This window comes from Pipra filicauda, unplaced genomic scaffold, assembly GCF_003945595.2.
Source record: "Pipra filicauda isolate LSUMZ 115617 unplaced genomic scaffold, ASM394559v2 scaffold433_size896684_pilon, whole genome shotgun sequence".
Lineage (NCBI taxonomy): Eukaryota > Metazoa > Chordata > Aves > Passeriformes > Pipridae > Pipra > Pipra filicauda.
In genome coordinates this window covers 212,646-235,978 of record NW_024104569.1, presented here as the reverse complement: position 1 = coordinate 235,978, position 23,333 = coordinate 212,646, and the positions used below count along the sequence as shown (strand labels likewise).

Here is a 23,333-nt window from a genome sequence, read left to right as displayed (position 1 = left end):
GGGTGTTATTTTGTTCCATGGCATTTGCCTCGTTCCATGTTTGCAGCAACCAGGATTTTATATGTTTACAGCATCCCTTGGCCCACTGCTGATCCTGGGGCATGTCTGCCTGTGGACACAGAACACTCTGCTGCCACAGGGACATCGGGGAGCTGGGAGATTTGGCCACCCAACTCCTCCCCTGGACTATATCCTTGCTGCTCTATCAAGAGAGTGCTGTACTGGAATGAAACACAGTCATTACAAGAAGATTTCCTTTGGGGGAGATCACAGATCACCTTCCACCAGACCAGGCTGCTCCAAGCCCAGTCCAACCTGGCCTGGAACACTTCCAGGGCTGGGGCAGCCACAGCTTCTCTGGGCAACCTGTGCCAGGGCCTCCCCACCCTCACAGCCAAGAATTTCTTCCCAATATCTAACCCTGCCTTCTGCCTGTTTAAAACCATTTCCCTTTGTCCTACCTATATAAAAAGTCCCTGATGATGACATTTTAATAGCATGAATAAGGTTTAAAGCTGAAAGACAATTTTCAGTCTGTTTTGAAAAAAAACACTTGAAATGACTGAAAATTTCACATGAGATCCTCCAGTGCTTGGTAACTTGTGCTGTATCTGTTTATTCAGATGACATTTGATTTGATCTGGAAATTTCCTGACTGAACGAAGAGCCACAAAAGTGTCTTTCTCACCAGGTACAGGATCATGGTCTCCCCAAGCTCCTGATGCTCTTGAGCAGTAACTGAAGAACTCTCCACAGCCCTTGGCACTGACTGAGGCAGGAGCAAGCTGAGAAACCCCCAGCTGCTTCACTTGCAGCCCAACTCCCTGCCTCTCCCTCAGGAATTTTATCTTACAATGGTTTCTGCAAGTTTCTCAGGTTTCAACTCACAGAAAAGAAAAACAGGACATCATCACATGACATATGAACAATCCCAGACTCTTCAAGTACTTCTGGCCATAAAAAAGCCCCATGTCATGACACTTAAGTCACTGCAAAGTATCTTGGATTAGTTCCGTTTCTTAGCCACAGAGTGCAAAGCACTTCACTGGGAAAGGGAGAACTAAATAAACCTTAAAGATCTTGGTAGTCTGAAGTGCTTCAGGTCAGACATTCCAGTCCCTGGGACCCTGTGTGGGCCTGGAACCAGTCAGCACCAGCTCCAGGGCATTCAAACCAGGGCCAGCAGGGTTTGACCAGGAACAGGCCGGGATGAGGCACCAGCGGGGAATCCAAAGACACACTGAGTACAAGGCAGACACAAAAAGAACTGGCACCCATAAACTTTTCACACTTGAGCTCAGGGCAGGGAGTAAAAAGGATCTAGACAAAACAGTTCTGAAATGGAGATCCATTTCTTAATAAGGCTTTGAGTGCATGTGTTTGTTTGAAGTACTTTTCTTAAATTAATTACCACAAAAGACAGGCTAGCATTCTTCAAACAGTTGTGATCCTTCGTTCCAGTATAAAACACATATGCAAACATGGCTTCAGACCCTCACTTAGGAGATCGTTTTAAAGCTTGTATTAAAAAATACCTTTTTTATCCAAACGATAAATATTTTAAAATAAGCATTTACAAAAATAAATGGTCCGTTCCCAGAGGGAAGGACATTTATAGCTGAAATTCTGAATACATCTGGAGGCAAGGCAATTATTGATGAAGTTAGTTAATAAAATCTTTGGTATGAGTACAGGAGATTAATATTTATGCACCGTTGGCTTCCCTTGGCAGGTTACTGCACAGACAGGCGAAGAGGCAGCTCTTCCTTATTCTCTTGATATGTCTTCCAAATACAACATACAAATATTTCTAACATGTCTTCTTATGATAATAGGAGAAAAGCCCAAGATTCTCCTGGCTCTTCCTATGACTTTTGTATCTAAAAGAGAATGAAGACGGGAGGAAAAAGAGAAAGTGAACACAGTTAAGTTTCATTCTTAGCGGGGAAGCAGCACCTGCAAAAAATTAAAAATCAATTGAAAATAACTGGAGGAAAAATTTCCTTCAATGTTGTAGAAATCAACTGCCAAGAGAGGAGAACAAGGAATCTGTTGGGATTCATTGCTGCAAGTTCAGACAGGAAGAGGAGACTGGTGAGTTAGGGAAGGGGCAGCTTTACACCTGAGCATGGCACTGGGTGGTGCAAGGCTGGACCACCCCATCCAGGGCTGCTGGCCCTGTTACACACGGGGCACTGAGGTACTACAGAGAGTCAGGAAACAGCCTCACAAACTGGAAAAAGCAGCCTTGCAACAAAACACTTGTTGAGATTATTTTTGCTGAAATTACTGACTGAAGACATAGAGATGACTTGAGGCACAAGGAGCTCTACAGGGAGAAAATATGCAAAGTCAGCTGGCACAGAAACAAGGGGCAAGGGGCTCTGCAGTCTGGTAGAGAAAGGCTGAACAAAAATGTTAGGCTGGACCTGAAGCCAGTTCAAATTGAGAGTAAGATACACACTTATAATGCTATGGACTAATTGGGATCAGGGGAAGTGATGAATTCTCTGTTTTTTGGTATCAGTCCCTGAAGAGTTTTCTGAAAATGCTTTTATTATTTCAGTGGATGACTGAACCTGATGAGGGGAAGCAATGGCATCTAAGGAAATACATGGGTTTGGCTTGAGGGTCTAAGGGTTCCCTCAGCCTTAAACTGTGACACCATGGACAGTCCAGCTGAGGGATTCTGATCTGGGAATGAAGCACAGAGCCCAGACTTCCACATCACCTGAAAAGTCCATTGACTGGTGCTACTTGACACCTACAACTCTGTGAAGGAAACCAGCAGAGAACAATGTAACTGTAACTGCTGTGTCCGGGGCACAAGGAGCAGAAGGCACTAACCCAAAAGTGACAGGTAGAGCCAACACCCAGAGCCAGCAGCAGGGGCAATGGCTGTAGCTGCTCGGGCTCAGCCAGTCGAGCCAGCGTGGTCCAGCCCTGGCACTGGCCAAGCTTACACCGGCCCCCAGGGGCTGTGGGAACCAGGGGCCTTGGGTCTGTCTCATGACTGCTGGGAATCATGACCCATTGCTATAGCAACAGGAGCTCATGTGACCACTGCCTTTAAAAAGAGTCCCTATTTGTGGCATCCTCTCAGGCAAACTATCCATTATTTATACCACAGCACGTCTGCAGTGCAGTTTGTATCCTGAGCTCATCGATGAATGATGACACCTTGACCCTCCCCGTTGAGACGTGTCAGATCAGGAGCCCTCTCTGTCCCGTGCTCAGGGAAGGCAGAGCCTTCCAAGGTGTTTCCTTTCCCTTTCCAAGAGAAACCCCACAGAGCAGCTCACCTGAGTTACAGCAATACCAAACCAGGGCAAGTCCTGCAGCCACGCTGAAACAGGCCAGGAAAAACACTGGGCCTGGAGAAAACGCAAAAGGGAACACATTAGGGGCAGCAGAAGTTTAGCTTGGTTCATGAATCATCAATTGCTATTAATATGCATAATTAAGCATATTCAAATGAAGCTAACACATTCACAATTCTGTTTGTTCTGTGGCTAATGTTCTATGAGGCACGTTTAATGGACAGCAATTAATTTTTACTACAGTTGCTTTGCCACCCCCCTCTGCTCCCCTCTGCTCATCTAGCTACAGCCTGTAGAATTTAAGGGAAAGCTTCCTTGGATGTTTCATCACTCTCAAACTTCATGCAACCCCCCTTTAAACACCAGAAGAAACACTAACCAGCCTGCAGGGCTCTCACCACACAGCGTGGCACTTCCATTCACAGCCCCTGCCTGAGGGTAAGAGACCACAGCCCCTCAGAGCCACATTTTTAGGGGGTTTTTCTATCCCCCACAGATGTTCCACAAACTCCACTCTCATGACAAGAGCAGATATCCTTGCTCCTGTTTACAGCTCTCCTGAGGGCTGAGATGAAGAGCCACACGTGGGCCTAAAACAAATCTCCCCCTGGAAACTGCCTGCCTGGAATTACACATTTAATGCTGATGGTTGGTATTGATGTTCAATAAAACCTTTCTAATTCATACTTAGCTACTGACAAAACCTCGTGAAGATTTATATCTGCTTCTTTATTGCCCAATATTCTATTTGTATTTACCACTTCACTAGGAATAGAGCTACAATTAAACTACATCTGTCAATTTAAGGACAAGTGTGCTGCAGACTAACAAATTCCTGGAGCTGACACTGGAGAAACAGCAAAGGAGCAAGGATTTGGTTGCTCCTTGGGATGTAACCTCCCAATGAGGGTGGCTAGAGGCCAGACAATCTCCAGCCTGAGGACAGCTCAGGAAAAAAAACTTTTAAAAAGTAAAAATAAAGTAAAATAATATTTCATTTTCTTATTTCCAAGCACTTTCTCTGCTCCTCCTGTACTTTTAGGATGCAGACAGCAACAGCAATGTGAAAAATCTAAAGAGCAATTTGGTTCCATATTCAAAGAAACACCACCACAGGCAAAAGTATACATTGCACTACACTGTGTTTCTGCCCCGTGTTTCAGTCTTCTCCCAGAAAACTGGCAAAAAGGCATAATTTACAGAAAGTGTCTTGAATATCTCATAATTGTATCCAAAATTCTAAATAAAATATTAATTAAATGATAAAACAGCTCATTATAAATTCAGAAAATTCTTCATCTTTCTTTCAGCTCTTCCTTTCCAAAATATCCTCCAGTGAATAAAATATTTGTCTGTGTAATCTGGCATTGAACAGAGGAAGGTGAAAATAATTAACATGTTTTCCTAAGGAAAATACATTTAAGTACATCTTTCCTTTCTGCTTTTGCTTTCAAATGATTTGTACTTAAATTGAGAGCTCAAAAAAATGAAAAAAATTGAAAGTCATATTAAAAAAAAAAACTGATGGCCTTATGCAAAGTGATAGCAGCATCTGAATAGCCCTTACTGTTCAAGCACTGAAGAAATCACAGGAAATGAAGAGTTTAGCTGTAACAGTATAAGTGAAAATACCATTGTAAATATTGATTAAACTCTACAGTCTCTTCAATTTCCTGGCACTGGTTTCCCCAACAGCAGCTCAATACATTTTACTACATTAATTCTACTTAACTTGTGACAGTAAAGACATCATAAACCAAACTAGTTGTTACATGAAATGCAAATTACATGATAAAATAAATTGCATCGTAATCTGCAAAGCCATTCCATCCGGTGACACTGTATGGTTTATTTACCCCTGTCATTTAGCATATATTGCTCCTTGTCAGTGTCTATCTCTGTGGGATCTGGGGTTTCTAGAAATAAAAGCAACACATGAGAAGTTAGTACTCAGCTCAAGCAAACAAACAAACATAATCAGCACATGCAAAATGGTGCAAAACAACACATTTCAAAAAAAATACCCAATATTGACATAAAGTTTTAACTCCTCCAAAGGTAGATCATCACTAGAGTCAAAGGTGGGGATATGCTGATCAAAAGACAGGCACACAGTCACCTGAATGCAACCACAAACAGCTGCAGCCCCACCTCTGATCTGCTTAAGCAAACTGAGCACATAAATAACATTACACTTGTTTCCCAAGTGAGGAAAGCAGGAGCTAATTCTTCCATAATGCCAGTAATTTTCATGGTAATAAATATAAACTATTTGTTAATAGATGCACTAATCTGAAAACACCTTTATAATTTGATGTATCGCCATTCTCTGTTCTTGAGCAAATCTCTCTGGGTATTGATGTATTTAATGGATAAAGCACTTGGAAAAAGCCTCTTGGTGCAGATCATTTACCTAAATTCAGGTCTTGGCTAAAGACACGCTCAGCTTCTTTGAAAATCTGTAGGTTCTACGTGCTAACCTTTGGCATAAATAATTTTTGCCTCTATCTTTCTGCAAATTCAAGTAGAAAAGGAGGTTGGCCTTAAGACACGGTGTTCAGTAGTTTCCACTCTGGGCAGAAAGACCCTTTTAGAGCTGCCTTTGCCACACAGATGTGGAGACAACACTGCAGAATGGGTGTGCACACAGCAGTCACCAGACATGGCAGAGGAGTGACTTTCCTCAACACATCACCAATCTCCATAACAATTTTTTCAGCCAAATCTCTTTGTGGTCATAAAAATCACAGAATCACAAAGGTTGGAAACGACCTCTAAGATCACCAAGCCCAACAGCCAAAGGGTTAAAAGGGTTAAAAAAAGGAAAGGAGAAAAAGTGAGAGCTCCAAATATGGCTGTCAATAGGAAATAATTTGAGACTGACTGGTTTCAACTGATCTCCTTCTCCTACATGACATCTGGAGCTCGGTGAGGTGCCTTGGAAAACTGCCCTGCACACCCAGGCAGCAACAGGACCTGCTGTCAGGGGAGCAGCCACCTCCCCTGCTAAAGACGTCCCCCTCGGTGTGGGGGCAGCACACGGCACTGGTGCAGGACAGAAACCCCTGCAGCACTTTGCTTTGTGAGGCCTGAGAGTCCCTGAAGCAGGAAGGATTGCTGCAAAGCCTCCATGGAGCACTCCGTGTCACCAGCAGCCTCACCCAGCCGGCCCCTTTGAGGGGCTGATGTCCTCCCTAGGAACTCCAGCTGGAAATCCTCACTCTGCACAGGAGAGCACAACCAGACCTCTGCACTTCTCTCAGGATTTTGCTGCCTGGGGCTGGTCTGAGCCTTTATCCTTCTAGTCTATGTCAGCACTGAGGGAAATAAAAACATTTTCTGAGTCACTTGGAAGCTCCTGTTTGCCTCCAATAGCTCTGAGGCTGCCCCAATCGTGTGCCTTACCCCCCCTCTAGTGGGAATGCTCCGACATTACCAGACATTGCGCTGGCAATTTACACTTCAGGCAAAGAACTTTTGTTCTAGCACAATTTTTAAAGCTGTTTTAAAAATGAAAAAGATACATTTGAAAGGATTTCCTCTGTAGAAAACATTTGTCATATGTACAGTATGTAAGATATTACAGAACTCCGTCCTGGCCATGGTTCATCCATGTCCTTATCAATAACTTCTCCAGGTGTTTGTAATGCTGTTTGTTTCAGCTCAATCTACACTTAGAACAAACTCCCCATGTTAGGGATTCTCCTTTTTCTTCACATTTACAAATTCTAGTGGCAATTCGGTAAATGCTCTGTGCTAAATTTGACAAATTTAACAAGTACTTCTAAGAGTATTATAGAATCATGGAAAGGTTTGGGTTGGAAGGGACCTTAAGGACCATCCAGTTCCACCCCCCTGGCACGGGCAGGGACACCTTCCACTTGACCATTTCTTGACCATTCAATCCAGACTGCAGACATTTGTTTTAATTACAGAACTCATAAGAAGCAGCAAGCATATTAACACAGTCATCTCAGTATTTCCTTCTCAGGTCAACAGAAGGAAACTGCAGAATCTCGGCAAATAGTAGTGTTTTAACCCAGATATTTAAACTATTCTCATCCTTCTGAAGATGGTTAACATAAGAGAGTGTGCCAAGATACAGAGAATTTAACAACTTTTGATGGTTACTGAAGTCCCTTTGTATAATGCTGCAGCAGCAAAACAGTTCTGGGGCACCACAAGCAGCTGTATGTTTAACAGGAAGCACTTCTAGCACAGGTACTTGCTATGCACAGTCTGCACATGAGAAGCTCTAACCCTGCCTATCTTGCCACCTGAGGAAAGCTCTGAGTCACCACATAAATCAAGTGCAAGGATGAGCACACTTCTGCTCTAGCTAAAAGTGAAAACACCCCACAGACCTTACCCAAGTCTCCTTGTGAAGACATATTATCAGAAACAGCTTGTAGAAGGTGCTACTGAACATTAACAAGCTTGAACTCTTAAACATCAAAACAGTCTTGAAATTTTATTCTTAGTGACTACACTAAGGCTTTTTAAACTGCTCTTAATTTACACAGGCTGTCTGCTGACTTCTAGTCAGCCTGGCAGAAAAACCTGTTGCTCTTGAGTTCTACCCAACTAAAAACCATAGATCCAAAACTAAGAGCCTGTTTCCCAAAGGGTATGACTTCTACGAGGTGAGTATCAGATCATAACACTGTCTTAAAGCTGCTGCGAGGCTCAATCAGTTGGGATTGGTGCTCAGCTGAGATCCTGAGGCAGGGATGGGCCCTGAAGTCCCCAGTTCAAAAGGGTTCAGGTATGGATGCAGGGTAACTGCAGCCTCACAGTGTTTGTGCTGGGTAGATACAAACCCCTTCCTTCAAAATGAAAGTTGAAATTAAGCTAATTACATTTTTACACAACATTTTCACTGCAGAAATAAAAGAGGTCAACCTACAGACTTTTGCAGTAATGGTTTGAATCCCACTGGAGTTTGTCTCACGCCTGTAATTTGCCCTGGCACCTCACTGTGGAGTTTCTTACAAGAAGAAACCAAGTGACTGGTGAAGCATTACTGCTGGGATACTTTATAAGGATTTCTTAAACTGCAGTCCTTTTGCAGTTTCCTTAACATAAATGGGGGAGTTTTCCCTCAAGCTCCTCAAGTCATTTCAGCGTGCAGGATGCCTGAACCGATTTCCCATCCACTTGCAACAGTGTTCTTTCCTGCATTTCTTAAGTAGGGAAAAAAAGAAAGACCAACACACAGTAGACAGCATTATCACATGCTGGCAAGTCAGGCTTGAAATTTTCCTTAAAGAAATGAACTCCTTTGCAGTACAGAATCAAATCTGTTTGAGCCTCAGCTCTTACAAAGTGCATACAAGTGTATTTGGGGGGCAGCTTTATGGACATCAGTCAGGCCTGTCAGCTGCACAAAACAAGTCCTAAGTGATTTTAATATCACAGTCCATCAGTGCAAGGGCCTATGAATGTGTGCTTCGTGTTAAACTAGACACAAGAGGAGATTTATGGACTGAGGGAAAGCCAAGCTCCTGGGCCAGCAGACATTTGAGCTTAACAAACTGGAGGTTTGTGATGTTCCCCTGTGCTGCAAGTCAGAATAAGCACAGAGGAAATAAACAAGCCATTATGAAGCAATGGCTATGAAAGAGAAGCTGTAATTCATAGGAGTTATACTGCTGACATGTTGCACTTAAACTGTTTTAAAGACATATTTCGTATTTCAAAAGAATCAAAGAGTTTTGCCCGCTCTAATCAGCAAATAACAAGAAGTCAAATCCCTGTACGGCTTTTGGAAAACTCCAGTGAGAAGGCATTAAGGTATATCCAAACATTTTTTTAAATAATCTGTTTATTTATATTATTTATAACCCATTTAGGTTGTCTAAATAACCTAAACCTCATCTAAAAGGAGGAAATTCACTGATGAGGAAATTCACAACTCAGTCAACTTACAAATCAACTTACTCAAGATTTTCCTACTTGGCAGGTCATTAAACAGCTGTTCAGCATTGATCTGCAGAGCCCTGTAAAACTCCTGACAGTGTCTGTCTCCTTTCTTTTGAAGGTGCTTTAACAGATCTGAGAGTCTGGTATGGAGTGATGCCTTTGGATTCCTGAACTGTAAGAGAAAAGCACTCATCAGAAGACAGATTACAACAGCTAGAGATCAATTTTACATCACCTTCCAGTATGCCAGGGAGCAAAGATTTGGAGCTTCTTTGATATTTCAAAGGCCAAAAAAAATAAGCAGAACCTATAAAGGACATACATGCACTGCAGAGCACTGAGCTCCCCATGGTCAGCACTGCCTGATGGAGAGGATATTGCCTCTGCTTCCCCTCATGCTTTTTTCCATCCTGATCAAGGGAAAGCCACTGCATTTGATGTCTTCCCTGGATCCAAGCTAACATGGTATTGCTATTCTACAATTCTATTCTGACTGTTGATAGAAAACATCGTCAAATCTTATAATAAAGCTTGATGTTTTCAAATTTGCTCTTAGTTGTCTAGTAATAAAGTGCCCAAAAAGGCACTTTATACTCCTTATCCTAGTCCCAGTATTGGAGTGCTCATCATCCCAAGATTACATATTTCATTGTTTTTCTTTGATTCCAGCACAATTAACTGCTGAGTGCCCAGTTCAACAGGCACAAATTCCCATTACTCAGGTGACATGATAAGCAGCTGCAGAGGAAAATTACCTCTTTTCTGTAGTGCTGAATGTGATAAGTATTAGGAGACCTTACAAAGAGAAGGGAAATGCATCCCTAGGCTTACACATCAAACTGATTTCAGCTTATTTGGAAAATGTCCAAAGCCATTCTCAGCAAAGCATCATATTTCATTGCAGCACAGTGGATAACCTTTGGAGCATACTGAGTTAGGAACAATTCCTGCTCAAGGGGGGCAAGAATGCCACAGACCTTACACAACACTCCTTATTCTGATTAAATTCCCACAGGGTCTACCAGATACAGCTGAGATTACAAGCTTCCTAAACACTCAACAGAGTTGACACAAACTTGCCTGGACCCATGCAAAAGCAGCTCACTGCTGTCTAAGTGCAGAACTCACAAATCACATTTCACAGTTTCTTTATGTATTTCTGTTGAAGCTCTTGAGGGAATGAGATGATCTTGTCTGGCACATGTCACACTGGTTATCATAACTGAGTGGCAAGACTGGCTCAGCTGATGATCTAGCTCTGCTCTACACCACAAAACACTAATTGTCCCCACGGGGTTTGATTATGGCAGAATTAGACCCATTTTTCCTGAGGTTAAAACACTGACATGCCAAAATATCAGTGCAGATATTCCTGAGCCTTGTGCAGACAGGAAGCCAGCACAGGGCAAGTACAAACTGTTACAAGTAGGATCAGGGAAGCTCTTTAACTTTGTCTCCACACAAACTTAGAAGCTCTTTCTCTCTAAAAACACCTCCCATTTTTGAAAGATTCATGCCAGGGAGGATGGCCTTTCTGCACACCTGGCAGCACCACTGCAAGGTGTTACTAACTCCATCCACTTCCTGTGGCTCCTGCACTTACTGGTGGGACTAACACCCCCTCCTTCTCTACCAATACTCGGAGTTATTAATTAGTTACTAAAACTGACTAAGCTAAAAGAGATGATTTTGTGGACAGAGCTGGATGCAGCACAGATCACCTGACGTGACACCCCCACACCGCCCCATGTGAGGAGGAGGCACGTGGGGCACTTGGTCACAGGATGGTGAACTCCTGCCCATGGAGTGGCTGTGAGGGTGCGTGCTCCTGGTCAGGGCAGGGACCCTGGCACTGGGAGAGTGTCCTCTCTCATAACCACTTGGCACAGGGAATGTGCCAGCCCTGTGACTGCTCCTCTCACATGAGATCCCAGATACAGCTGGCCAGCAAGGAGGAGGTGAGGAAGACTGGCTGTCTGTGGGGAAGAGCTAGGCTAGTGACCCGCAAAAACAACAGTCAGAGACACAGCAGAACTCATCAAATTACCTTTTCTGCTTCTTCATTGGTAAGAATTTGGGGATAGACTCTGTTAAGTTGAAGAATAATTTTATCAACCACTTGCTCATTCAGTCGGCTGGTGCTTGTAAGGAAATACATGTCGTGCTGCAGCCGATGACAATACGACTGATCTAGAGAAAAAACAACATACAGAACAAACCACAGCAGTTAATTAACAAGCCATTTTTAAATTCTGTAAATTCCATTTTCCTACCATTAAAATTACCATCACCACCTAATTTTAGAAAACTGAACTATCTGTTAGGGAAACACAACACAGCCATTGGCTTCCAAAGACCCATCCACTTGAAATGACACACATCCAATCTCCTGGCTGGTCAGTCCTGCTACCTCTCTCTTTCCAAAGGGAGATGGTTCTAAATCATTTAGAAGTCAAGCACTGATGGGTATTTAATCAAATACAGCCCTAAAGTTAATAAATCACTGAAAATAAATTTTCTATCATATAGGAAGCCAGATTATGACATTTAAAACTGATGTGTTTTATAACAGCATCTCTGCCAAGGGGCCATTAAGGTTTTTAGGAAAGGATTTCACACAGGAAGGGAAGAAAGGGCATTCAAAAAGTAGTACATTTTTACAGGTAAGTACACTCAATACACACACACAAATAAACCACATCTTTTTCTACTAACCCAAGCCTCTGCAAATACACAAATCCAGATTTGCTGTTGGTTTAGGCATCATACCCAATTTGTCAGCAATGGATTTTGCAGGAGCATAGCTTTCCCTATAGCTGCTTGTCTGTAATCCCTAGATTAAGATACAAGCACAGACTGGTTCCACAGGTTACTGTGCCCTTATCAGATTTAAAAAGAGAACATCCATGACCGTGTCTGGAATGAGTGTTAAAATGCCAGTACAATGCTTTACAACTGAGCAGCACAGAAAACAAACACAAAACACCCCCACACCCCCAGCACTTCCTCCGTTTAAAGCAAAGGTGTGGGTTTTATGGTATTCTGGCTACCAGAAAATACAAAACCATCAGCCCCTTGTGCCCTGCAATTTACAGAAGACAAACAAAGGAGTGAAAGAAAAGAGCCAAAAAACTTTGCCCTGATGCACTGCACCTACACACAGCCCTTGCCCTTCCTGTAGTGTCACTGGTTTGGGTACTACATTGTCCTTTTTCTGTATCTGTGTAGCACTGACAGCATTTACAGGAAAGGGTTCAGGAAAACCTCCCAATGTGACCATCACCTACTTCTGCAGTGCCAGTGCCACTCCTATTCAAACAAGAACACACCGCTACTGATGGGGCACAGAGAGCTGTGATTCTATGGGCACAACAGGATTCCAGCTACATTCTTACTTTTTATGCAAACACCATTTTACTTCCACGTCTTTCTAATGCCTCACTTTTCCACAGCTTGCTCCAAGGCAGCTGTAGTGCACTGTCACAAACACACTGCCGTGAAACACTCCCTGTGCTGAAATACTTCCCTTCTGCTGCGAGAGGTTCCAGGTTCTCCTGGATTCAGAGCTGAGATCAAACTTCTCTTCAAATCAACACATTGGCATGCACAAAGGGCTGAGGCAAGGACCAGGAAGACCGTAAAGTTGTGCCTGTTCGTGCAAATGCTTTCTGGGTAATGGAGCTCCCCGAAGCATCCTCCCCCTCCTCTGCCTCAGTGACATGATTTGTAGTGATTCTCAGTGTCACCAACAACTCTGTACCTGCACTTGGACAGAACATGCATTAAACCAGGGTCTTACAGCCGAGCAATTAAACTTCAGACAACACTGTGACAACCAACCAACCACAGCCAGGGCTAAAAGTCCAAAAGAATGAGTATCCAAAGTGAAATAAAAGCAGGCTCAGAGTGTCATCTCCTCTCTGTTGCTGCCCCGTCATTACAGTGTCCAGACACAGCAGTTACACCAGCGAAGGGAACTGGGACCAGCTGAAGATTCCACTTAAGCCAAGAGCACTTTCTGAGCAGTCCCAAGTGCTCCCTGTCCTCCTGGTAGTTTCCATTTACACACACTCAGCAAACCATCACCTTAAGTGACAGTTTACGAGGTCTTACCAAGGCCTTCTGCTGCCACCTGAAACCCCCCACCCGGGGCAACAAATTACAGGGCAGAGGCCTCTCCAAGATTTCAGGGGCTATATTTCCTTACCATCTGAGCCAAAAGGCAGGAGCAGAGAATGGGACCACGCTCTTGGCCTCTCTGGCTACTGCTAAACTGCCTGCCAAGGACATGTTTAATGCCTGGCTTATGCACCTGCAAGATGCTTCACCCATCCTATGGGATGCTCCGTGTTTAAGAAGCCCCCGTGAAACATCTCCTACAGACACTTCCCCTGCGTGCACCTGCACCTCCTCCAAAGCATGTGAGCTCAGTATTTAGGATGAGGAGCAAGGCTTAATATTTCCTGAAGAGCACTTACCAAGCTCAACACCAGCTCAATGAAAGCAGAGCAAATGTATCTCATCCTTCCAGTATCTCACCTCTCTCTTCCAAAATCTTCTGTCTTTTCTCTAGTTCTGAGAAATCTCTGTCCAAACCGCACAAGGAACTGCTTTCAGACCAGAGAAGGGAAACTTCCCACACTGACACCACTCACCAGTGCAGAATTGTAGCCCCAGCTACTAAATTTAAAAAACGAACAAAAAAAGCCCCACCAATCCTAGCAGCTGGAATATGGCACCCTGCTTTGGAGTGATAAGGATATCTGGACAGCACATGTGTGCATTTGAAGGTTCCTGGGCCCAGTTTGCCCCAGGAGCTCTGGCAGCTTTGTCACTGTTCCTGTGCACTGCCAGTCATGGCCCAGGTATGGCTGTGCTACAAGGTTTTATGATCACTGCTCACAAGCAGCAGTTTTTTAATAGAACATACCTATTATGAACATTTTTAAGTAACAGGAACCCCAAAACAGGTGACTTCACAACTGCAGCAAAGCTACTGATGTGAATTAAGAATTTAGAGAGGGAGTGTTTGGGATGTTTTGCATATCCAGCTTTTATCTCACTGCCTCAAAGAGACAACAGCTATTGCAAGAACAATTTAAAATCTTTATGCTAAGGAGACTGTTTTTAAGCAGGACTCACCCCAGCATTAAAGGGACAGTAATGCTGTTAGTCAGTACTTGCCTAGAAATTTCAGGGCAGCAAAACTGGGAGACCAGGGGAGTTTACCACAGTTTAGTGCACAGGTGTGTCATTGCCAGGCATTTTAATGTCCTCAGACTGCACAAGGATTGACTATAACTTCAAATTTGAAATGGAACATACTACAGTTTCACCTTTCCCTCTGCCAGAACATTAAGCTAACTGGGCTTAATCCTGTCCCACAGTCTTTGGAGCCAAGAGCAGGTTTGCTCAAGTGTGCAAGTGCTGGGGAGGAAGTGGAGGGTTGGCACTGAGCTCAGCCCTGCTGAAGAGCAAATACAGCTCAGATTGGATACCATAACACTGAACCTGACCTGCTTTAAAAAAGTTGGTATTTTCCTTACTCACAGGAAATGTAAACTTGCCAAAGAGGCAAACAGGAAACTCAGGAACTGTCTCTGATAGTTGGGAAGAAAACACGACTAATGTTATTGATTTATAATTACTAAAAGCCCGTGACACACCACACACAACCACTTTTTTCTGTTACCCGAAGTCCAAGCAGCCTCTGGCACACACAACACAGGCACCCACACCAGCACACATACCTTGCACCTGAGGAAGGAAAGGAAGGACACATAAAACTAGAAGATACCAGAGGAAAGCAGCCAGCAGCTCCTCAAACAGAGGATAAAATAGATTATAAAATAATTATAACATATATCAAATTTATAATTTACCAAATAGATTATAAAACATCATCACTGATTTAGTGATGATAAATTCACAAGCAACATATGACAGTAGCAAAGCAGCACACTCACCATTTTCCACCTGCAAGTACAAGTCACCCCCACTGAAACCCTTCATAAAATGGCATCTCTTGATCCTTCCCTCCAAATGGGCAACTAGGTTTCTGACAATAGCCACTACACAAACTGCTGGTATTGTAAGGCTGCTGAAACATATTCTGCTCTTGGAAGTAACAAAGCTCATAAAAACCCTGACCAGATGTGACCACAATGTGCCAGGCTGTCTGCTACAGCACCTGCAGGAAAAATGGCACAAGTGACAGGGACACATCTGCTGAAGTTCTTCCTGATTTAACAGCAGTGTTCACAGGGAGTTTGTCAGAGACAATTCCTAGCCTAGGCATGGGCAGCAGCCAGGATGTTGGACAAGCCTTTGCTCCTGCTCAGCCTGTGCTGAAGTGTCTGGTCCCTGAAAGCTAGCCACTGGCACAACACGAAGCAGGACTTTCAGGTTATCTTGGTTGTCAAAAACCCTTTTGTAAATTTGGTTCTGCCTAACTATTCATACCATAAAAGACCCCATGTTGCTTTCTGTACCAGGAAGATAAATGGGATTTTGTCTCTTGCAGGAGCACATGCTCCTCCACCATCTACTTCCACTGCCCTTCTGGATAAAGCCACAAGGCCCTATGGACTTGCCACTTTAGGCTGGGTCTGCACTGCCACTTGTATTTATCACAGTAAATGAATAAATCCAGCTGCATTCAAATTCAGAGGCTGAGATCAGCCCCTCCTTGCCACACTGCAACACATAACTCCTGTCATCCAGGCCTGGGAGCATAAATGCTGCCAACTGCCTTGTCAGGCAGGTGCACACACCCAATTAGCAACTCCACCAACATTTACATAAGGACTGTTGAGACTGCCTCTGACACCACTGTATCTTTAGTATGGTTCCATCTTTGGTTTGCTTTCCCCTTAAAAGCCTCCTTCAGTTTACCAAACAGACAGGATCATCAGGCAGAGAAATTTAAACACTGAGACACAAAACGCAACACAAGACACTCGCCATAACAACACACAGAACTTGGAAACATCCGTTCCAGAAACCTCAGTGGTGTCTGCAGTGCAAACACAAGCTGCCACTTCCTGTAAAACTCCTGGATGATTTTCATAAACTTTGTACAGGAAAGGTGGCAACCAAGACCTCAAAAGTTTGGATCTGATGATCAAACCATTTGTACGTGTCCATGCAAACTCCTTGCTGAAGCATTTCAGAAAAGAGACGAAAAAGCCTTTCTAAACAAACTGTTAGCTTAACACTAATTTAGTTCTGGCTTTTCCCTTTCAAGAGCCCAAGAAAGGGATGCTGAAGATTTAAGAAGGAATCTTTGGCTGCAGAGAAATGGTCTGAGATGATCAGATGGCACCAGCTACTCAATGCACCCCCGACAACAAGCAACTGCTCTGCTCCTCTGGGCTGGAAGGGCGATACAGAGGTGAAAGACAAGATGCCACCCTCCTCAGCCACGCTCACCCACTGCCACGTGCTACTGGCAAGTCACCAGAAGTCAAGAGTGTCTGACAGCAAGTCAGAGAATCACAGAATCATTTAGGATGGAAAATAAGCTTAAGACCATTGAGTCCAACCATCAACCCAGCCCCACCATGGTCATCACTAAACCATGTCCTCGAGTGCTACACACACACATTTTTTGAACACTTCCAGGGATGGTGATTCGACCACTGCCCTGGGCAGCCTGTGCCAGGCCTTGACAACCCTTTCAGGGAAGAAATTTTCCCAATATCCAACCTAAATCTCCCGTGGTGCAACTTGAGGCCGTTTCCTCTCATTCTGTCACTTGTTGCTTGGGAGAAGAGCCCGACCCCCACCTGGCTACAGCCCCCTGTCAGGAAGTTGCAGACTTCAGCAACTCATTTCTACCTGAAACATCTTTTAAAAACAGAAGAGGAAAAGTAATAACAGCGAGCAAAATACGCCCTTAACCCCCGAGTGTAACACCAGCTTACACACAGCCCCCAGGGCCCCCAAGCCCGCGGCAGCCCGTGCGCTCGGCAGGCGCCGCGCCCGGCCGGAGGACGGGGGGGAGCAGAGCGGGACACCCCGGGCTGGGGCCCCGCACTCTGCCCTGCGCGCCTGTCCCCGCCCCAGCCCCAGGGACCGACGGCCCCGACCCGCGGCCGCGCAGCCAAACCCCGCGGGAAGGCACCGAACCCCCCCCCGGTCCCGGGGGCTCCGTCCCTCACGGCCCGGCCCGCACTCACCGGCCATGGCGGCCCCGGCCCCGCCCGGCCCGCGGGCTGCGGCCTTCGGCCCTGGGCGGCCTGCGGGCTGTGCCGGGCCGGGGCGGGGCGGCGGGGCCAGGGCGGTGCCTCCGGGAGGCGGGACAGGGAGCTGGGATGGGCTGCGGGGCCGAGGGACCGGGGGGACCGGGGGGACCGGGAGGACCGGGGGGACCGGGGGGACCGGGGGGACCGGGGGGACCGGGGTCCCAGGGTCGGCACCCTCCGAGCCCACGGCGGGTTTCCCCCGCGCCCTGAAAGCCTCGGGGCGCGAAACCGTGAATGTACACCCGCACAGCCACCGGGGTTCGAAACTGTTCATTGCACAGTTAGTAACGCCGCGATTCTCTTTTCCCACTCGTAATTTCGCTGTCCGACATACCCACGTCTACACCTGCGCAATGTCCGTGTTCTCCTTGTGCCGCAGCAGCCCTGGCGCGCCTGCAGCGGGTAAGGCACATTTGGCCCGAGCAATTAATGCACCATTAGTAATGCCACAGTTTCCTTTCCCACTGCTGATTTCACTGTCCAAAATACCGCGTCTACATCGCCACAATACCCACGTACAGTTCATGTTTTCCCTGTGCCACAGCAGTGCACATTTGGCCCCCTAGTTACTCAAGTCCAGGGGCAGGGGCAACCCGTCTCATAGAAAAGGTTGCAGGGAAGCGTCTAATTAATTGGGATATATTAAGTTAATGAGGGAAGAAGTACAAGCAAATGTGTGGATTTTAAAAAATCCGATTTGCATTAAATTTCACCAGCACTAAATTTGACCTTTTAATTACCCAGCAAGGTATGGAGGACAATATGCCTTCCTGGGTATAAATGCTGCAGAGGGTTGAAAGCGAATCTCAGTTTTGAAAATTGTGAAGAAAGGGATATGTTATTTATTATTGCGGGGGGGGGTTGACTGTAAAATCTGGTATTTTTTTTTATTGTATAGAAAAGGTGGATTTCTACTATGGCAAAGACACAGGGTTATTTCTAATTATGACTGTGTCAAAACCATGAAGAAAATGTTTTAGAGGGACAGAAATCCTCCAGAGGGATTAAAATCACAGTAGGCAAAGCTTCCTCTAGATTGGTACATAAAACACTTCAACCACACAACTGCCCTTACACAGACACTTCTTATTTAAAATTTGCTTAAGTAACAAGTCCTCAAGCAGCAACATATATGCTAAACCAGGAAACACCCATTGCATGCATGATACTAGTCCATGTGACCCTGAGAGGTTTGCCCTCATTTGCCTCTGTGCCATTTAATAATGGAATCACAGAATGGTTTGGGTGGGAAGAAACCTTAAAGCTCATCTCGTTCCACCCCCTGCCATGGGCAGGGACACCTTCCACTAGCCCAGGTTGCTCCAAGCCCCGTCCAACCTGGCCTTGGACACTTCCAGGGATAGGGCAGCCACAGCTTCTCTGGGCAACCTGTGCCAGGGAAGAATTTCTTCCTTATATCTAACCTAAATTTTCACTCGTTCGGTTTGAACCCATCGTAACCGGTGTGTGGAAAAGCTGTGGCAATACACCAGGGCTGGCTAAACAGATCATAAATCTGATAATAATAATAATAATAATAATAATAATAATAATAATAATAATAATAATAATAATAATAATAACAATAATAATAATAATATGGCTCCATGCTTGGAGTGGTGTAGTGTCTTGGGAGCACTTCAGTGTAGCACTGAAGCTGGAAGTCAGTCAACATGTCCTGACGGACAGGCCGGGGGGTCTGAAGCCCTATGGGGTGGGCACGAGTTGCCAGAACGATTTAGTGAGGACATGACTTTGTGCTTGGATCAGGAATCATAGCTTGTCCCGCGTTGGAAGAGGCCCACGAGGACCACCGAGTCCAGCTCCTGGCTCTGCACAGGACATGCCGTACACCCTCTCATGAGAGACAGCTGCAGCTAGCATGGCAGTTAGTAAAAGAAAAAAAGAAAAAGAAAACAAAGAATTTGCTTGCAGTTTGCAAGTGCTGCCACTCCGTGGTGTCACAGGGTGAGTGTTACACCCAGCACAGCCGCAGAGATGAGGCCTGGGCCGTACCTGGGCAGGTCCTGGGGCAGCATTTCGGCTGGCAGGGTTACCCACACCATCCTGACGCTTTCTTCAGCATCATTTCTCTCTCTGATACTCTCACCTCTGCTTTCAGAGTCTGCCCTTCCCTGCCAGGGAGCAGTTCCTAGTGTGGCACAGCTCTCCCAAGAAGGTAGTGTCCCACCCTGTGCCATATCACAATTTGAGGCACCTCCATTAAGATACTAAACACCTGCAGCCCCACATTTACCCTCTGACATGTTGATGTCTACCTCTGTACAAGAAATGAAAGAAGCTTCATCCCTAGAAAGTGTAAGAACATGGGGAAAACACCTCACTGAAGTATTTTTAGTGTTGCCAAATGCTGTGACATTCATGGTGCATGTCCTTGAGAAGATCAATAAACATCCCAAGTTTATTCCATTTACCCTCAGGAATCCAGATCTTTCTAACAGCATGAAAATAGATTTTTAAATTACTATTATTATTGCACATGGAGGCCTTGCTCATGCCTTTACCAGAGTGATTTTGGCAATGTATTTTAGTAAAGAAACAGGAAAGGAAATTGTCACTTTATAAATCCTTTCATTGTATATTTTTAATATTATTTTGGTTGGGGCCCTGAGCTACCTGGTGTAGTGGAAGGTATCCCTGCCCATGGTACAAGATGATCTTTAAGGTCCTTTCCAAACCAAACCATTCTGTGATTCTATTATTTTATTTCATATATATATATATATTAAAATATTACAGCAAGAGGCATTGCCTAGTACTAAGAAGCAATGGCAGAATGGTATGCTGAGGATTTGTTTTTATGACCATTTTATAACTTTGTGAATTCATTGCATTTTGTGCTCTGCTATAAAGTTTCTCTGGAAACTTTTAGAAATTTTAGAAATTCCTAATTTAGAAGCTTTTAGAACTTTTCGAACTACCAGAATCTAAACCACCAAACTGAAGAGCCGGTCATCTTAATGTGACATAGACTGAAATCTCTAACATAAATCTAAAATGTTTTTCAGCACACGGCGAGTGAAATGGGAGTGAAAATCAACCCCTCAGGAGTGCTGCGATGCACAGTGCCACACTGCCTGGAGATATTTTTGTCCTGCAGACTCGGATAATGATACAAGAAGCAGAGGTTAAACATATCTCCTCCTCATGCCTGTGGCACGCAAGACCTCTGCGGCAGGACTGCTGTGAGGTTTGCCTTGGAAAGGCATCCTGGGGGAGCCACAGCCGCGGCAGAGGCAGCAGCCATGGACACCCTCCCCGGGAGGCACGGACTTGGCTGGAGCTGGGCACCGAACCCCTCCCGTGGTGTGATCCGTGACATTCAGAGAGCACAGCGGGCATGGAAGCCACACCTCGGGCCGGTCACAGCCATGGGCTGGGCACGAGCAGCCCCACGGAGCCTCACGCTCCTGCAGCACAGGAACGGGGGCTTTCAAACTGCTCCCAGGGCAAGGAGCTCCGTGAGAAGCCCCCACCTCCTGACAGAGCCCAACGCCTTTCCAAAACTCTGATCCACTTCAGAGTTCTGCCTCCTAATTTAGTGGCCAAGCGAAGTGAGCTGCCCAACAATGTTTTATTTCCCAGCAGATCCATTTCCTGGTTAGCTAATCTCAAAAGCCAGTGCTGTTTCCCCTCGCTAAACGGACTGATTTGTTTATTTGAGTGAATTACTTGACTTACTAAATCTCACCCTTGTCCTGGCAGCATCGCTATGTAGTGCTTTGTTTTATCTGTTAACTGTTGAATCACAATACAATTAGTTATTTTCCCACAGCCCAAGAGGGCTGAATCTCTTTAGCAACAAATTAAATCCAGATAGTGCAGGGGGTTCCTGTAATAAAGTCTTTCTTTGTGTTTAAGAAAATACAATAAAATACTTCTTGAAAGCTCAGATTACACACTAAGCTCCCTTCAGCACACTTTCGTCAATAATTTATAAAAACAAGCTCTAAGAAGCAAAAAAACTGGGAAGGCAGTGTCGGGCTGGCCACTCCCGTCAGAGCCGCTGCCCCTCCGGCTCCGCACTTCTCTTCCCGCAGATTCGGGCTTTCCAGGCCGTTGTTTTGCCCAGATTCCCCGTTACAAACACGCACTTACATCTTCTGTAGAGCATCATCCATCGGTTTCGGGGCTTGTGCCGTGCCCGGCACACGTCCCGCGCGGGGCGATCCTCCTCCTCCTCCTCCTCCTCCTCGCCTGGATGAGCAGAGGTCACGGGCTGCTTGGGGAAGCGAAAGTAAACGGGGAGGGAGCGAGTACGGCCAGAGATCCGGCACAGCTCCCGGCCACCGGCGGCATCCGCTGCTCCTGCGAGCCAGCGGCAATTTGCTGATGATTTGAGCTCTGAAAACCATGTCTGCTTTCTCAAAAGGGTTTTTTTTTTTTGTGTGTGTGTGTACTCGTAATTTCTACGGTTGCTTTGCATATTGTTGCCGTGGAATTTTGATGCTGAAAAAAATCTCCAGAGCAGTTGATTAGGGGTGAGATAAGAAAGGGTTTATTTTGCCAAGGCTAAGATGTTACAAGACGCGCCGGCCGTGCCTGAGATGTCACATTTTATAATACCATCCATCCAATCCCAGATGTGTCCACCCTGTGGCCTTTACTCTGGTCCACCCCGGGGTCCACCCCCGGAGAAATGGGTCTGGGGGTTTTGGGACCCCCCCGTTCATCCCACCTTCCTCTTCATCAGAGCACAAAGGGTACATAGTTACCTAATTCTTGACTGTATTCTGTGGTTTAGGCCCTGATATGCTGTTCTGCCAACAATCTAGGTCTTGCCTTGACAAAAGACTAAACATTTCTGCTATATTCAGGGGTAGGATTGATATAGGGAGCATAGAATGGGGTAAGAGGGTTAAGGAATGTGTAAACAAGGGTGCTAGAGAAAGGGAAAGGGACAAGGGACAAAGGAGGGGGGGGTTGCTGCTTTTAAAATCTACTTCCACTACTTATAAAACTTACGAGTCTTACAAATATTAGAAAAATAAAAAAACATTAGAGGATTAAGGCATCAATATAGAATGGATTACTTTCCAGTCTTATTTATGTAGTCATAGTATTATTATTGGTATAATTCCTTTTATTCCTTTGTTGGTTAGAAGGAGATGAAAAAAAAAATTCTCTGACTCTAAACAAAGGCAGAAGCTGTGCTGCAAGTTCCCAGCGCTTTATTTCCAGCCAGTTAAGCCAAACAGTTAAATGGCAATAGAACTGACTTGGATGAAATCATCTTCCCCCAGAGGATAGTCGGGCACTGAACAGGCTTCCCAGGGCCCAAGGCTGCCAGAGCTCAAGGAGTGTTTGGACAATGCTCTCAGGAAAAGGGTGGGATTGTTGGGGTGTCTGTGCTGGGCCAGGAGTTGGACTTGAGGATCCTTGTGGGTCCCTTCCAACTCAGGAGATTCTGTGGTTCTGTGATAGCCTGGAGCACCCACAGGTCTGGAAATCCCTTCTCAGTTTTAACTTCATGCATATTTACCTGGAGAATTACACCCATCCCCATCCCCCCAGTTCTGCTGTATGACACCCTATCCTTGGACATTTTAGCAGCATTAGTAAAACAAAATGTAGATAATGGAAAAATTGAGTACCTCTTGTTCCTGGCAAAAGGAATAATAATAGAATAAGAACATAGAATATAGAATAAGACCATCTATACTGATCATAAATCATCCTGATAAATATTGTAAAAGTTACTGTGTTGGCTGTTAGGTTGTCCACAGGATAATGAAGAGCCAGCTCCACAAACATGTTCAGTACCACACTTGGCTCCTTATCTGATCCCTTGTAAAGTGCAAATCACAGGAGAAAAAAATACTTT

The 23,333-nt window shown here is 45.1% G+C and overlaps 1 protein-coding gene across 2 annotated transcripts; it reads right to left on the bottom strand.

Annotated features, from left to right (window-relative positions):
• Positions 1-596: 596 nt before the first annotated feature.
• Positions 597-21,834, bottom strand: CARD19 (caspase recruitment domain family member 19). 2 transcript variants are annotated; one of them, XM_027732568.2, is made up of 6 exons: positions 21,608-21,834; positions 11,290-11,432; positions 9,261-9,414; positions 5,177-5,236; positions 3,303-3,374; positions 597-1,880 (listed from the first exon to the last, which is right to left on the bottom strand). In XM_027732568.2, the coding sequence occupies exons 1-6, from the start codon at positions 21,624-21,626 to the stop codon at positions 1,768-1,770; spliced, it is 561 nt and encodes a 186-aa protein (XP_027588369.1). In that variant the 5' UTR covers positions 21,627-21,834; the 3' UTR covers positions 597-1,767. The 2 variants fall into 2 exon arrangements, with proteins under 2 accessions (XP_027588369.1, XP_027588370.1); XM_027732569.2 differs by lacking the exon at positions 21,608-21,834 and adding an exon at positions 17,423-17,467.
• Positions 21,835-23,333: the final 1,499 nt, after the last annotated feature.